This window comes from Mytilus edulis, chromosome 2 (genome assembly GCF_963676685.1).
Source record: "Mytilus edulis chromosome 2, xbMytEdul2.2, whole genome shotgun sequence".
Taxonomy (NCBI): Eukaryota; Metazoa; Mollusca; class Bivalvia; order Mytilida; family Mytilidae; genus Mytilus; species Mytilus edulis.
In genome coordinates, this window is record NC_092345.1 from 38,528,896 (window position 1) to 38,545,932 (window position 17,037).

General features: G+C 32.9%; 1 protein-coding gene across 28 annotated transcripts in view; it reads right to left on the reverse strand.

The window, feature by feature from the left end:
• Positions 1-17,037, reverse strand: part of LOC139510146 (serine-rich adhesin for platelets-like) — a 69,544-nt gene that overhangs the window by 49,227 nt on the left and 3,280 nt on the right. For all 28 annotated transcript variants that reach the window (XR_011661842.1, XM_071296485.1, XM_071296490.1 and 25 more), the window contains exons 2-5: positions 16,059-16,226; positions 12,871-14,031; positions 12,245-12,396; positions 6,980-7,205 (exon numbers count right to left, since the gene is read on the reverse strand). Coding sequence is in view for 27 of the 28 variants with exons in the window: in XM_071296485.1 (XP_071152586.1) it covers positions 6,980-7,205; positions 12,245-12,396; positions 12,871-14,031; positions 16,059-16,194 (1,675 nt within the window). In the remaining variant the exon portion in view is untranslated. The remainder of the gene's footprint in view (positions 1-6,979; positions 7,206-12,244; positions 12,397-12,870; positions 14,032-16,058; positions 16,227-17,037) is intronic.

Genomic DNA, 17,037 nt, shown 5'->3' on the forward strand with positions numbered 1-17,037 from the left:
CTGTTTACAGTTTATCTCTATCTATAATAATATTCAAGATAATAACCCAAAACAGTCAAATTTCCTTAAAATTACCAATTTAGGGGCAGCAACCCAACAACAGGTTGTCCGATTCATCTGAAAATTTCAGGGCAGATAGATCTTGACCTGATATACAATTTTACTGATGTCAAATTTGCTCTAAATGCTTTGGTTTTTGAGTTATAAGCCAAAAACTGCATTTTACCCCTATGTTCTATTTTTAGCCATGGTGGCCATCTTGGTTGGTTGGCAGGGTCACCGGACACATTTTTTAAACTAGATACCCCAATAATGATTGTGGCCAAGTTTGGTTTAATTTGGCCCAGTAGTTTCAGAAGATTTTTGTAAAAGTTAATGACGCAGGATGACGACGGACGACGGACGCAAAGTGATGGGAAAAGCTCACTTGGCCCTTTGGGCCAGTTGAGCTAAAAATCACATCAGAAAAATATTTTTTTTTAGTTACAGCAGCTATTTTCTAAGTAGGTAGAGTTAGGACAAACGAATATATCCTTTTTTATGGCCTTCAACTCACTAACTAATGTAATTTATTCGCTTTTTATAAATAATGCTTCAAAACTTCACTTTAATTTGTAATCAGCCCAGAGTCGGAGCAACCTTTATCCAAGTTTTGGGATATTTTATAATATCCATAATCTCTTTGTTACAATTTTTCTTGCTTTGATAACACAAATAATTTTGACTTACATACATTGACATACCATAGAGTAAATGAGTTGAGTCAGCAAATAAATATTATGGCAGATTTCCTGTCACTTTTCAATTAAATATTGTTATTTTCAAGCAGTTGATATCATGTTTATATATATATATATATATATAAACCTATGTAAAGCCTAGTGGGTCAAGTGGTTTAGTGTATCGGGCACAGTGCAACACGATTTGGTGCCACGATATCTCATAGCATGACTTCAAATCCCAGCCAGGGAAGAACAAAAATATTTGCTGATTCTAATTGACTGATTTAACATTGTTGGGCTGTTATTTAGACAAATATGGTTTATGCTAATTATGTAAATGTAAATTGTAATCTGACATGGTAATTGTCTGTACAAAAGTCTATATAGATTTTAACACTTTGTTTTTCCTGTCTGTATTGGTCTTCATGGTCATTGTGAAATAGTAACTCCAATTTCTCAAGATTAATTATCATCATTTCACATGTTCAAGCTGTGTTCACCATTTCCATAAAAATGATACATTTCATTTAATAGCAAAATAAATAATAACTCCATAGCATTATAACATAATGATGATAATGTTAGGACATACAAATATTATAAACTTCTCAGTTATTTTGCAACTATGACTATTTCCCTTTAGCATTTAATCGAATTATTATTTCAAAAGGACAATATCAATAATCAAACTATGGACATAAAGTTAGTCTTGCCAGTGTGTCATTTTGACAATATAATGTGAGTGTTGAAACTTAACATGTAAACTTTACAAAAGTCTATGAACTATGACTGATGGAGCTAAGAACTTGGTCATACAACTCGTCTAAACATCAACCCAACAATGTTAGATCTGTAAATTTGCTTTCGCAAATTTTTGGTTCTTCCCTCGCCGGGATTCGAACCCATGCTACTGTGATATCGTGACACCAAATTGCCTGCACTGCAGCCGTCCCACTAGACCACACGACCACCTGGGCTCTACAAAAATAAAGCTTTCAGTGGCCGTGTGTTACCTTTCCTCGTCAGTTTTAATCTAGCGGCGTACTACAGTACATGATATATAAGGCATGGAGATATATATATAGCCATGTAAATAAGACAAGTAAAATATGCCATTCTTCATTTTCTCATGCAATCTCCTATGAAATAATTGACTTTCTATTCAAATGTTTCCTCCTGAACATTTGCTGATCACTATAACTTAAATCGCCAAATGTAATTTTCGTTTTTATATGATTTGCCCAGTATTTCAAAGAAAAACACAACGCGAGAGACAATTTCAAAGTGATATTATTTATTGATGGACAGTTATTTATCAGTGAAACGATTTATCAATCGACAATTGAGAATTGATAATTTTTACTTTTTCGCAGCCCAATTATGTTGAGATTATTGAAAACATGTCTATTGTCGACTTCATATTGTCACCTTAGGCAGAAATACGTACTTGTATATTAAATGTAATGGCTGAACAGTTGTTGTAATATCGTTGCCTGAACTATCATTTATAAGGGGCAGCAACCCAACAATGGAGAATTGATAATTTTTACTTTTTCGCAGCCCCATTATGTTGAGATTATCGAAAACATATAAACGTTCCAACTATTGTACATGTCTATTGTAGACTTTGTATTGTCACCTTACTATCATCTATAAGGGGCAGCATCCCAACAATGGGTTGTCCGATTTATCTGAAAATTTCAGGGCAGATAGATCTTGACCTGATTAACAATTAACCCTTAGACTGCTGCATTGATTTCTATTGTACTTTTGTGTAATGCTGAGTAAAATTTTAATCACTGATGAAATAAACATGTTCACTTACAATTGCTGTATCTTTGTAAATATTGAATATTCATCAATAAAAGTTATATAAAAAAGTATTGTTAGATTCTGTATTTTTAATTTATTTTATTTTTGTGTGAGTCTCTGGTCATGTTTTACCTGTACAGGTGCGAAAATAGGTAAACAAAGGTAAACTTATTTTTTCATGTTTTATTAAACGATCCATCAATGTAAAAGTATCCATGACTTCAGAATTGAACCAATATAGTTTAAAATCTCTTTTAAGAACTAAGTTCCATTGTGATTATCAAAAAATAAAAGTTTCTTCTCAGACCAACGGCCTTTTTTATGCAAATATTTTCCGGTATTTTCCTCCAACTTTCACTGCGCCGACTTTTACTTCCATGTACAAATATATTTACACGACAAGTTCATTTTTAAAGCTTTCATCAATATATAATCTTGACAAACTTAAAGTTCGGGTCTATCGATGTTAGTCAATATTGATTCACATTTGAAAGGCGAAATGATAAACATCGCAAATCCTGTTTCATGTCATCCATTTTGAACAATGTCTGGGAATCCCCGTAATTCTCGCTTTAAAAGTCTTCTGTTTGCAGTTTTGATAGAATACTTCCATTTCTGTCTATTATATATTCCGTTCTCGTCCAAATCCTTTTAATCGTCTGCCGCTGTTAAATCGTTATCATTGAAATACTTCTGAACGTGTTGGCCATTTCTCCAAACAATGTCCGCCATTTTGTCACTTTTTTCATCAAAAATTTTCACTTTCGGTTTATCAATTACACCTGATTAAAAGTCAAGAGACACTCGAAAGAGCGCAGATTTTAAGCCAATCAGAATCCATACAAGTCGAAACTGCCGCAATCTCATGAATATTGACTCCGCCCATTCCATGGTAACTGTGTAAACAAACGAGTACGGAAAACGACTATAGTCGCGAGTAGCAGTAGCGGACTGTCTTATCGGAACGACAATAGTCGCGCGTAGCAGTCTAAGGGTTAAACCCCTCTGTAAAATTTGCTCTAAATACTTTGGTTTCAGAGATATCAGCCAAAATCTACATTTCTCCCCTATGTTCTATTTTTAGCCATGGCGGCCATCTTGGTTGGTTGGCGAGGTCACTGGGCATATTTTTTTAACTAGATACCCCAATGATGACTGTGGCCATGTTTGGTTAAATTTGGCTCCGTAGTTTCAGAGGAGAAAATTTTTGTAAAAGTTAAAGACCAGGGAGACAGACGATGGAGACAGACGACAGAGACAGACAATGGAGACAGACGACGGAGACAGACGCCAAGTGATAAGAAAAGTTCACTTGGCCCAGCCTATGGGCCAGGTGAGCTAAAAAGTACTTATAGCTTGGAAGATAAAGAACTTTTTCTAACACAAAGAAGTTAACATTATTTGTATGACCTATAAACACAATTAATAGCATGAATAGAAGATAAATACAGTAATGTACAAAATTATTCATTGAAATCCTTCTTAAAGTACGGATGATAATAAAACAGTTGCACATGTATGGAGGCAAAATTTGCTTATTAACTACAAGTTCTTTGAACTACGTTGTGTAGATTAAAAGGGGTTGTAACTTTTGTTCTATTCTTTATTTGTTTTTCAATATAAATCTTCTCATGAGCTATTTATATCTTTAAAAGAAAAAAATCTCATTTGTCATGTTTTATGTTAAGCTAATTATAAGATAATTAAGGTGCAAAATCAAAGCATTTTGCTATGCAATATATACTGAGCCAAAAAAGTTTAGCAACACTTTTATTTTAATTTTTTTTTTTGTTGTTTCTGGAAAAAAAAATATTCAAACATCATTGATATAATCCTTAGTTTTACCTGTAATTTAAAACAGACGTACTTTTTTCCTGGTGATTGATTTCGCGCCATTTCAGCTTTGCATGTGTAATTGACGTTTTACCTTCTGTACCTGTACTTTTAAAACGATAGTAAAAATTTCTTTTTCACTGACGTTCAGAAACATGCCATTGATAGGAAAAACACATACACCTTTGAAAAAATTGCATGGGGCGTCACCCAGGGCTCCCCGAAAATGACCGTCAGAAAGGTCTTGGAATGGTTGATGTCGGAATGAGTGTTGCTGACATCGTGGATCGATTTAATGTGCATACGGCAACAGTTTAGAGACTAACAAACAGATATCGACAAATTACAACTGCACAGGATAGGTCGATATCCCGTAGACCAAAAAAAACTATCGCCAAAGGAGGAGTGCTACCTTTGCTTTTCATCAACACGTGACAAGTTTTTTCCGGCCACAAAAGTAGTGCATTGACTAAGGGCAGCTGCTGGTGTGCCTGCCAATCCTTCATTGATGCACTAAGGGCATGGCTGAGAAATTGATTTTGAATAACAGTATATTCATTTCCGCATTTTGACCCTCCCACGCTCCATACAAAGAAAATCCTAATGAATGTGAGTGATAAACACCCATGTTGCTTCTGACATGTAATAATTCCAGTTTTTTATTATTAAAATTATATGTTGTTATGATTTTGTAATAAAATAAAATTTCATATTTTTGTTGCTAAACTTTTTTGGCTCAGTATAGATAATACTAACTTTATATAATTGTACCCTAAGAACTTCAGAGACAAAAAATTCTTGTTTTTTTTTGCAATATTTACATGTACATTATTCATGTCATTTAACAAATTTTCTATAAGTTCAGAAGGATTTCTAATGATTAAATCGGAACTGAAGGCATATATATATAGGACAGAATCAGGATAACATTCCCAAACCAAAGATTTCTTAGCATAAAATGAACACTTTTAAGATAGAACAATGTTTAGGACATGCAGGGTTTCTTTATTTGTTGGTTTTACGAATATGCCCCCCCTATATTCCTGATTTTCAAGAAAATAAACTAAGCAATGTTTAGAAAGGAATAGGATGTTTTTAAAGCAATATATGGATAAAAATTGACTTCAGGAAAATTTCATCATGTTAAAGTTGACGAAAGCAAGTGAAAACAAGTTTAAGATATAGCTTTTGATGGTCAGGAAAAGCGAAGTGACAGACAGGAAAGACACTTTGGCTCCCCAGTCTCCTATTAGGTAGCAATAAACAGTTAGGAAAAAATATTAAAATTTGCCCTTATAAATTTTACCATCCCCTTTTCATTGCTTTCTTGCAATATCAAGCCTACTGTTTGTGTCATATATGGGCATATGTATGTAATCAGAATCTTCCATAGATTTTCTATCCAGTATATAAAATGGTAAAATATAATTTCTTTTGGGTGTATTCATGGCAACAATCTGCATTTATTTGTTATAAAATATTGCAAAAAGGGGGGAAAAGATGTCACATATTTCCCCAAAATTTGGCTAAAAGTAGAATTTCAATCACTTGAAGTAATACCTTTTCTTAAACTGTGTACATATATATCATTCAGCAAATCCAATAAAAATCATATGTCTTTCATCTCATTTTTTTGTAAAATTGCGTCAAAAACTTCGTGTAGAAAAAAAGTGTTTGTAAACATTACATTAATTTCTGGACCGATGGCCGGTCTAGCTATGAAAATATGGATTGTCAAACAGAAAACAGCCCATAAAACATGCAAAAAATAATCTTGATGCTCTTATAAACCATCTTTGAAGGCTAAATTAGCACTCAGCTGTCTAAAAATTAATTTTATTACACAAAAACTTTCCTGTTTGAAAAATCCACAGGGGCCAAAATGCGAAACTTAACTCCTAACTGTGTATTGCTACCTTAGTGTGAGCCCTGGCTCAAAGATAACTTTTTAATATATTTTTAGAAAGTAGATTATAACCAACATGTAGCTGGTTTTTTTTAATTCTTTAAATTACCATTTATTTTTATCTTTTTGTCCATGGAATTTCCTCCCTTCTTACAAAATTATATGATGATAGCATACTTTGTATGATTAAAAGCATATGATACAGTGACAGGGGAAGTAATGACCTTGCTAATGTAAGATTCTGATTTTCTAAATGTCAAACTGCAACATATTGGCTAAAGATGCATTTATCGACTGATTTTAACCATTAGCTTGAAACTGAGAACATGGACCCCCTTTTTATTGAATAGCATTTGGCTTTATCATGTTGGAAGATTATTTATACCATTTTTAATAAACACATCACCAATGAGTTCTTTTTTTAAATAAGATAAATAAAAGGCAAAAAGTTTTTTCTTTTCTAAAATCTTGAAAACTTACTAAACTGTTGATACAGATATGTCTTACATATTGGGATAAATGCAAAATGATTCAGGAGTTCAAATTGTCACCAAAATCAAGTTTCTATCACCTATCAACTCCCCCCCCCCCCCCCCACAAAAAATAGATCATCTAAAATATTTCAAGGCAGATGCAAGAAACAAATTTCCTTGTTATCCTGATTCCTTCTATATATATGTTGCTAGACTAAAAATTGACTACCTACCTAGTATTGCTTCAATAATCTGTTGATTAAGTATTTTTTTCCCTCGACCAGCCTTTGATAAAGTAGCACCAACTAGATCCTTCCGAGACCAGAATACATTTAATAAATATCTTGCCATTTTTTCACCACTGTATGTACCTGTATCTCTCTCAGTTCCCACCTTAAAAGCTTGTGATATTGTTTTATCATAAACATACACACCACTACCTGTTACAAGTTCTACCATCTGAAAAAGAAAATCAAATTTCTCAGCAACCTTTAAGTTGGGTTTATATCAGTTGTAAATAGATATTGTCTTCTTAATAAAGACACTTCAAGTGATTCAAAGCATTCAATATTGTTGGAAATCAACAATTTTACATGAATAAACAAGAAAAGTGGCAACCAAGTATCAATAGTAGTTTTTTGAAATAAAAAAAAAGTCCCTTGGCATTTAAGAGTGCAGCACAAATTCAGAAAAAATTTAACATTCTACATTGGGGTTAGATTTGAAACCCTGTATATATTGGACGTCAAAATGTACGGCCCTCTGTTCTACATCATTCTTTAAAGATTTCAAAGATTTGTTTCAATAAATTTGAGACAGAAATAAATTCGTCATTTTTCACTTTGCATTTATTGAATTTTAAGTTGTATAATCATCCGGTGGCAAATAATTTAAATAACTATTATATGACGCTACAAGCATGACAAGTTACTAGCTTGACTAGAATAAATACTAATATCAAGGATTTGAAATCAAAGTATCATTGATGTCGTAATTCATCCAATTTTGTAGGAAGTCTGGCAGTTTTCTGACCATATTCTCAATTATTATTTTGATATCTTCATTTTAAAGTCATATGAAACGAGTGACCGGTGAAAAATAATGTTAATCCAATTCTTGAACCAATGCATACATTGTACACCTTTGAGTGAAATTGTTTTAAATTGTGGCAGCTATCAATAACAATGGTATTGTATCAATAATATCACTTGCCAAATGCAAGAATGAAAATGAAAACCTTTAAAACCAGGTGCTCCACAGTGCACAGCTTTATACGACCCCAGTGGTGGAACCCTAAACAGGTGGTCACAATATTCAAGCTTGATACTGTCTGAATTTGGATTGTGATCAATTTTTTTACATAATATAGGTTTTTGTCACAAAATTAATGTGGTCAAAGATCTAATAAATCTATTGCACAATACTGTGCATTTGAAGATTTTTTCTTGAAACTTTTCAAAATTTGAAATTTGAAAAATTTTGAAAAAAAAGAAATCCCTTAAAAAAATGGTAAACAAAAATCCTTCCCCCCTCCAACTTTTTGAAACCCCCTTGGAGCAATAACTCTTAAACTCAATCTCATGCTTTCCTTTGTAGTAATGAACCTTGTAGTACAATTCCAGAGAGATCCATACACTTAAACACAAGTTATTGTCATGATTGTTTGGAAACTTGAAACATGCTGCTTTTTGGCCCTTTTTTGGCCCCTAATTCCTATATATTTTAGGCAATTTACCTAAAACTTAATCCAAGCCTCCCCTTAATTATATGGTACATTGTGGTACAATTTCAGAGAGATCCATACAACTAAACACAAGTTATTGTCTGGAAACTAGAAAAATGCTTGTTTTGGCCCCTTCTTGGCCCTTAATTTCTTAACTTTGGCCCCATAACCCCTAAAATGAATCCAAACCTTCTACTTGTGGTTTTTAACATTGCGGTATAATTTCAGAGCAATTGAAATACTTGTACATAAGTTATCATACTGAAACTAGAAAAATGCTTGTTTTGTGCCCCTTATTCTTGATGGTTGGGACCATCATCCCCAAAATCCCAACCTTCCTCTTGTGGTATTGGACCTTCTGAAAAAATTTCATAAAGATCTATTCACTTAAACTAAAGTTATTATCCGGAAACCAATGTGTATCGGACGACGATAACGACATCATACCAGTATACGATCCCAAAAATTTTATAAGGTTGTATAAAAAGTTTGATTATCAATACACATCTTGAACCTAATGTTATCCAATTTCTTACAGGACTATAATTAGGTACTGATATAACACGTTTCATTATTCTTATCAACTGCTTAAAAATATGATGAATCACATTTCCACATTAATACATGGAAATTTAATATAAATTTTGATTTATCATGTGTATGGCATATATGGACCATAATTTGCTATTGGGCTCCGTTTCCTATAACTATAGAAAAGTAATAAAATGTGAATTACTGTAAGAAAAGTTGTAACTACATCTAAAGATGCCATTATTTTTATCAACATACAATTAACAAATTTCAAAGATTATACGACCGTATTTGTGTGTCGTTTCTCGCGTTACTTTTCGCGTCCGAAGTGCATAACGCTGACTAATTTATAGATAATCGTCACCGGAAAATGCCAAGAACTATAAGTATTTCTGTAGCAGGTGAAAGAACACTGTCGTTATTTTGGTTTCCCATTTCGTAACGCACATTTTAGATGGTTTAATCTGCTTTGTTGTAAAAGAATTCTTTGCAACAATATGCAAATACGAACTCTCGCGAGATGTTCAAACAGGTAAATCAGAGATGATTAACATTCTTGTTTTGTTCTTCGTAATAATTAAGTTAGAAAATGACGTTATCGTTATGCGTTACATTTCACACGAAACAGAGGTCCATTTATTTATTAAAATTGTTTTTGTCGTTAAGTTCTAATCATTTCCGGTCATACGTGAAACATGTGACTAACATGTGATCACGCCCTTACAGCCGGATATACGAAATACTAGGTCTAAACATTGTATTTGTTTCCAACGGGATGTAAGCAAACATAATCTGTAGGCTTGTTTCGTCTTGTTTAAAAAAGGAAAATACAATTTTCAAAGAGATTGCGCCGGGGGTCTATTATTTTTCCTATGTGCATAATGTTACATACGATCTTGTGTGAAAATAAATGCCCAATGACTTGACAAAATCGATTTCAGATTTGACCGACGTTTTAACACACTTCGTTTCCCAATAACGATGTAAAGGGTCCTTGGAAAATTCAATCGAAATTACGTCTCCTATCATGGTGCCGATGTTCGTTGGATTGATTTAGCTTCAGCAGTAAATATTACTGGATATTTTAGGTGAATAAAGATAATTTAATAAAAAAATACATGTTAATGTACCGTTACACTTGGAATGTACAAAGTTGGTATCTTTGTCACAATTTTTAATTAATTTTTTTTATTCATGTTCTGCAAACACTTATCAGAAACGCAATAAACTTGTCAAAGGAAAAGTAAACTTTTACCATGCATGACTTGAAAGGAAGTACTTTATTGATTTTAGCCCACTAAAGTAGGTTAAAATGTGGAAACCATGTAGATGGTGTACAGGTCACAAATATCACATGGTGCCTATTTTAAAGATGCTAATTCCAAGTTAAAAGTTGTTTTCTTTACTGGATTTAAAGAATTTTACATTACCAATGATTTGGAATAAATTGTATATAACTGGAATTTCAAAACCAAATATAAATACATTTTTTTTGGCTAAAACATCAAGATACAACGATTATGGTATCCTGTATCAATGAAGAAAATACGGAAATTCCTGAATAAATTGTACTAATTGTTTTCAAAACAAGCACATATTTAGGAGTTTTATAATACTGTTACATTTAAGATGGATTTTAAGAAAAAGTATACTGTTCAGATCATTTTAAGCAGATTTTGCAATAAAATAAAACTAAAAAAATGCTTTCGGTTTCTTATAATGGTTTCCTGTCGCGTTTAAAAAAAACTTTAATTTAACATTGAAAATAGATTTTAAATATTAACATGAAGCAAGTAACACTAGTAATGGTGTTCATTTATGTCTTTTGAAATATATTGTGCAAAATAAAGAAAATAAAGATTGGTTTCCTGTTTTGTTTCCTGTCACGTAAACGGTGAATCAAAATGTATTAATTTTTTCTCGAAAAACTCAATTGTTCCATTAATACTATTCTAACATCAACGCAACCCACAGAATAAAAGTTAAAGTTTTAGAACTTATAAAAAAGGATACAAAAAGAAACCAAAGGCCGAATACCAAATTATGGTCCATATATATGCAAGTGTATATCTTAAATAAAGAAGTTGTTCGCTAAACCTCTTCTTAATTCTTAAGAACAAATATATATAACATATCAAAAGTTGGACGTTGATGATTAAATTGTGTATAAAGTCATAGAAACTCATAATTATTTTCATGACCTGTCTTCAACCTAGAATTTTGAACCTTCTCCAAATTTTTCAAGTGTTCAAATAGATCCACTAGTACTATGACCGTGATGACTGAATCAAACACAATCTTACACATGGATAGTGGTATAGACAAGTGTAAATCTACTTCTGTGAAAACAAAGTTACATAGTTTGTACATGTATCAGTCAGGGGATAAGCCTTACTTAAACAAGTGATTTTTTAAATCACTGATTCAAGTAACATTATTTTAATAAAGGTTGGAAGTAGAGTTGTCTTTCTTTAATAATCACCTATTTAAGTAGTACAAATTAATCACTAGAAGAATTGATTTAATTTTATTGTAGATTTAAATATAGAATACTAATGATCCAGGCACTAATTATGTTTCTAAACTTATCAGAACCAACATCTGTGTTGTCTAGGATGACCAGGTCATTTCAGGTGATGACCTTGTACTGAATCCAGGATAATGACATAAAAATCACTTGTTTAAGTATCAAACCTCAATTTCCTTCCCAAAAATCACTTCTTTAAGTATCATTCTTTTAATTACCCCCACTAATTTCAACACCCCGAACAGTGAAATTTTTATCGCGAACAGTAGAATTTTATTACATAATCTTAAAGATGAAACCTTGAACTTCACAGGAAAAATACTCCCACTGCTGTGAAAAATCTTTTAAGAAAGTATCAGTTCATTATGTAAAGCCATTATTATAGCATTTTTTCAACTAAAATAGAATTTTCAGCTAAATGATAGCATTAAAGGCATAAATCTTGCTACTTAAAAAGAAGCAAAAAGTTCATATTTTTTAATTTTACTAATTAAAAGATATTATTTAAACCTATGTGTTTAAAATTTTGAAAAAAATACAAAATCCCAATTTGTGACAAAACCTCGAATTTGCTACTCAAATAAGTGATTTAAAAATCACTTATTTCAGTAAGTCCCCTGACTGTGTATATAAATTCTGGTTTTACATGTTGATACTGTCCACCGCAATCCTCATCAATTTTGTTAAAAATGAATGTGATCACATGACTTGATTTACCTGATAAGCCTTTGCAGTCTCTGTGTCAATCAGACCTGGTCTAGGGACTCCACCAGGCTCTACAGGACCATGTGATGTATGAGATGTGTCTTGAAATGAGAGTGATGAGTCTGTACTTGTATCTAATAATGAGGTTTGTAATGTTGCTGCATCTAAAATAATCACAAAATCCATCAATTTTTCAGGTAATAATCTAACAAAATTGACATGATTGACTGTAAGATTCCAGTAGCCCTTTTTCATGTTTTTATTGATATTTTAGCCCACTATAAAGACATGTACATGTATGTTATTTTTCTCTTGAAAAGTAAACAAAATATACTTATATAAGTTAATTATAATGTTCATGATGTTTGAATAATCTCCCCTTAATTTTCTCAAAAATTCACTTGTATACGTAAAAAAAAATTTACAATCCCACAAAAATTCTCAAGTTTTGAGATGTAAAATATGCCGTTAATCATTGTTAATGGTTTTTCGCAGGTGAGCTAATTCAACAGAGAAAGTGATTGCGCAAAGATCTTAAAAGTATTTTAGCAAGGCCTTCAAAAATTGCTCCTTGCCAAATAAACATAATTTGTAAATTAATGTTGTGTAATGATACATGTATTAGTATTATTAGATACCTGTACTAAAGGAGTCACTTATACTGGCATTCAGGTCTGTTTCCATTTTAACTTCAGTGGCATTAGAACCTGATGGTGCTGACACCTGTGACAAATCTCTACTGATATTGTCAATATTGGCATGCAGAGCCACAGGAACAGCTTGTCCATCAACCATCTGGGAGAATGAATTTGGTGAAATTGACAATCCAGGGAACACAGTTGGTGCTGAAGGCGGATTAGATGAGGTTGTGTCCTGAAAACTTGTCTGACGTTTCACAGAACTGGAATCTGGTAGTTTCGGTTCTGGGCTAAATGACTGACTAGAAGGAGGGATTTCTGTTGATAATCTGCATTGTCCAGACACTGCCTGAACTGTCTCTGCAATTATATCATCCAATGATTGTGAACCAGTAACTGGTGATACTGAAAATGCTGATGAACTCATAGGTGGTGCTAGAAATGAACTAACTGGTGGTGCTCCAAGAGCAAAATTTCTATTTGAACTAGCTGTCCTTGTAGACTGTGAACTAAAGCTGGAAGAGAAAGTAGGTGTCAGTGTTGTTGTTGTTGAAGTATATATTGCAGTACCTGTTGACAATGCTTGTCTGTTTTTGGCCTTTTGTAAAAGCTGACCTGCCCGTCTAACAATTGGAGTGCTGGTTTTTCCAATTTCTTGTCTATTTGAAGAAAACATTTTCTCTGTTGGTGAGGATCCATCAATCTCAATAACTTCAGTTCTAGCACGTTTTTCTTGTCTTTGAATAGAAGCAGTCGGGTTTTTTTGTTTTAAGTACCCTTGTGAAGGTATCTGTCTCAAATTGGCACTTTGGGATATTGCACTGTTCTGATTGGAATTCTGTCTAAAATTGTTATTGTTCACCCTATTCTGCATTTCTCCATGAGACAGATCTATAATTCCCACTTCACCACGAATATTTTCTGACTCATCTGTTGACTTCTGCTGAGCCTTGTCCTTAATTCTTGAGGCTGCATTCAGCTGATGGACAGGTTGTGATGCATGAATATCTGAGTAATATTGGCCAACATCACGCCCAGCATGACCAGCATGACCAGTGGATGATGATGAATTACAATTCCTACAAGGCGCTGGAGGTGGTGCAATATCAGATGTTATGGTGTCTTCTTCTAACCATTTGGGCTTTGTTTTTACATTATGGTCTACAAATAAAAATAAAATTACAATTATAAATATATGTTTGAAAACAAAATGATTTGTGTTCAATATTAAACATGTTAAAAATATAATCCACAAACACATAAATACTCGCATAATTAAATTGATGCATTTTTTATAAATTTGATATATACATTTTGTAGTAAAAATGAACAATCATAACATGCATAAGGCCAGGGTGTTTAAATTTGTTTGGTTTCAAGACATTAACTTAAGTTCAAGTGAATGGATCTCTATGAAATTTTACCACAAGGTTCAATCCCACAAAGGGAAGATAGGGATTGATGTTGGGGGTTATGGTACTCAGTTTAGAATAGAGGCCTAAAACAAAAGATTTTTTGTACAAAAAAATGTAGTTTCAGGACAATAACTTGTGTGTAAGCATGGTACATTTGTAAGTGTATGGATCTCTTAGAGACTCTGAAATTCTACCACAAGGTTTCATATCACATAGCAATTGCATAGGGAAGGCTGGAATTGAGTTTCTGGGTAAATACCCAAAACTTTTAAAAATATATAAATAAGGTACAAAATGTACCAAAAACAAGCATTTTTCTAGTTTCCAGACAATAAGTTGTGTTAAAGTTTATGGAACTCACTAAAACCATGGAAACTGAACATTTTTCCTGAAAAGAAAATAATCTTCAAAATTCAGGGTAGGGGATCAATAAGAACAGTATTGCACAATAACAGGACATTTTTAATTGAAAAAAAATTACACATTTTTATCCAATTTCAATTGAAATGAATGGGATAATTCAAAGCCTTAAATTTTTTGTATTACTATTTTGGATATTGGGCCTCATTTTCAAATTGGTCTACATTGAGGTCAAAAGGGACCAAAATTAAACTGTTTGATTTCATTAAAAATTTGTCAAAAACTGAATAATTGCAGCTCTACATGCTCTAGGATATGCTAAATCTTATTGAGCAATTACATTTTTTTTATTTTGGGCCCTGTTTTCAAATTAGTCCTATTGGTATTAAGGCATCTTCGCTAGCCAAGGGTTACGATCCACTTCCGTTCTCTCCACCCTTGGCAGATTAAGCCAACATTTCAAAAACAATGTTGCGCATCTATCAAAAGATTAAAGTCACGCCCATTCCGAATACATTATTCTTGACCAATGTAGCACTTGAACTCTTCTATTTGGAGTTAAAAACACGGTAGCGTCTAGATTCTACACACTTGTAAAGCCGGAAATGAATATATACGTCAACATTCATGGATTTGGGCATTAAACATACATAGGAACTTCTATAAGTTGATTAAAAAGATTCAAGTTGTCACTAAATATAGTTGTATGTTTAAGGAAGTAAAGACTTATTGCACATGTTGCACAATAAACACGTGGCAATTGTTTACAAACACTTTCTACATTTACACGTGATCATGATATAGGCGCTTTTTGATTGGGTGCAGCAAGTTTCGACTGCAACAAATAAAAATCCTTACCTTGTGTCTTCGAATTTTTATCTCAATCCGCCAAGGGTGGAGAGAACGGGAGTGGATCGTACAACCCTTGGCTAGCGAAGATGGTTTTAAGGGTCAAAAAATGATTTCAAATTAAAAAAAAATAAAAAAAATTTATTATATAATGAATCTCACCATGTTGTTTGATTTTGGAAATATCAGATCATCCTAGGTATATTATATAAGTCAGACAGTATCAAGCTAGTATATTGTGTCCAAACTTGCCCCTACTGTTCAGGGTTGGAACTCTGCAGTCGTAACAGTCAGGTTGCCCACGGTGAAGCATTTTATCAATCTTAGCTTGGGATACCAATTTTCTTGGATTTCATTGAAATTTGAAGTTTCATATGACTTTAATCTTCTAGTACAATGTAGTAGCTCGGACAACTTTGATGAATTCTAAATACAATTTCAAATGTATATTTTCTCAAACGTTTGTGCATGCTGTGTAACGATTCAAATATAATGTAATGATGGTACATGTAAACATGGTTTACATGTATAACCTGACAACAAGAAGTAAATATTACAGATTACCTAACACCATGTATCCCTTGGTTTTAAACTCGGATAGTTTCAAATCTAGCCACATGACAAACTGTGTTAATGTCCATGGCTCTGCCTCTTTAACCATAAAGGAGAAGTCTTCTTTGATCTTGAATAGGTCAATCATTGTAAGTAATATATCTTTAAACCATCAAATTCCTGAAAAAGACATAATTAATACATGTCATGTAATAGTTCTAAATAAATCATTCAATACATGAAATTGACAAATACTTGCATACATGTATGATATATACATGATTAAATAAATATCACTATATTTTTTTTAATTCTACTTCCAAATGAGTATTATGGTTATCATATTCAATTGTCCAAGCCTGTAGTTTAGTTTAAACATATTTATTTATAGTCATGATAGTGGATTGGGAAAAAGTTATTGCAAATATTAATCCCTTTCCACTTTGTGGGTCAAGTGCTGTCTTGAAGCAGCATTTAATAGTAAGTCTGCTCTTTTTTCGAAATCTACATGTACAAGGGTGTCTTTTACGTACAAGAGATATGTGGCTCTCTCTTAATACAGGTCAGCAATTCATTGCCCCCTTGCAACGGACTATCATCGTTTCTCAAGACTGTAGTTGCAAATGGTGTCAAGGGAGGGCAGAAAATTCGGTCCCTGCAATTTTCTCCCCGAGACAGGGATAGAATCAGGAACCTTTGTGTCAGTAGTCGGATGTGCTAACCACTAAACCATGGCTCTCCAAAGAGGCTGAAGGGCCATATACAATGTATATTAACAATTGACCCAATGATTTACAGGTGCATGTTTTAATCAATCAGTTGATACCTTCATTTAATCATCTGGCTTGTTAATGCAACATTAGGGTTAAGATGTGAAATTTAAGGACATCCGATACAGTTTTAGGGAGTTTACTCAAAGCATTTTGCAAAGCATGACTTGAAGTGTTTCAATTCTCAAAAACTTTCGGCTCGCTTATTCATCATGTGTGTA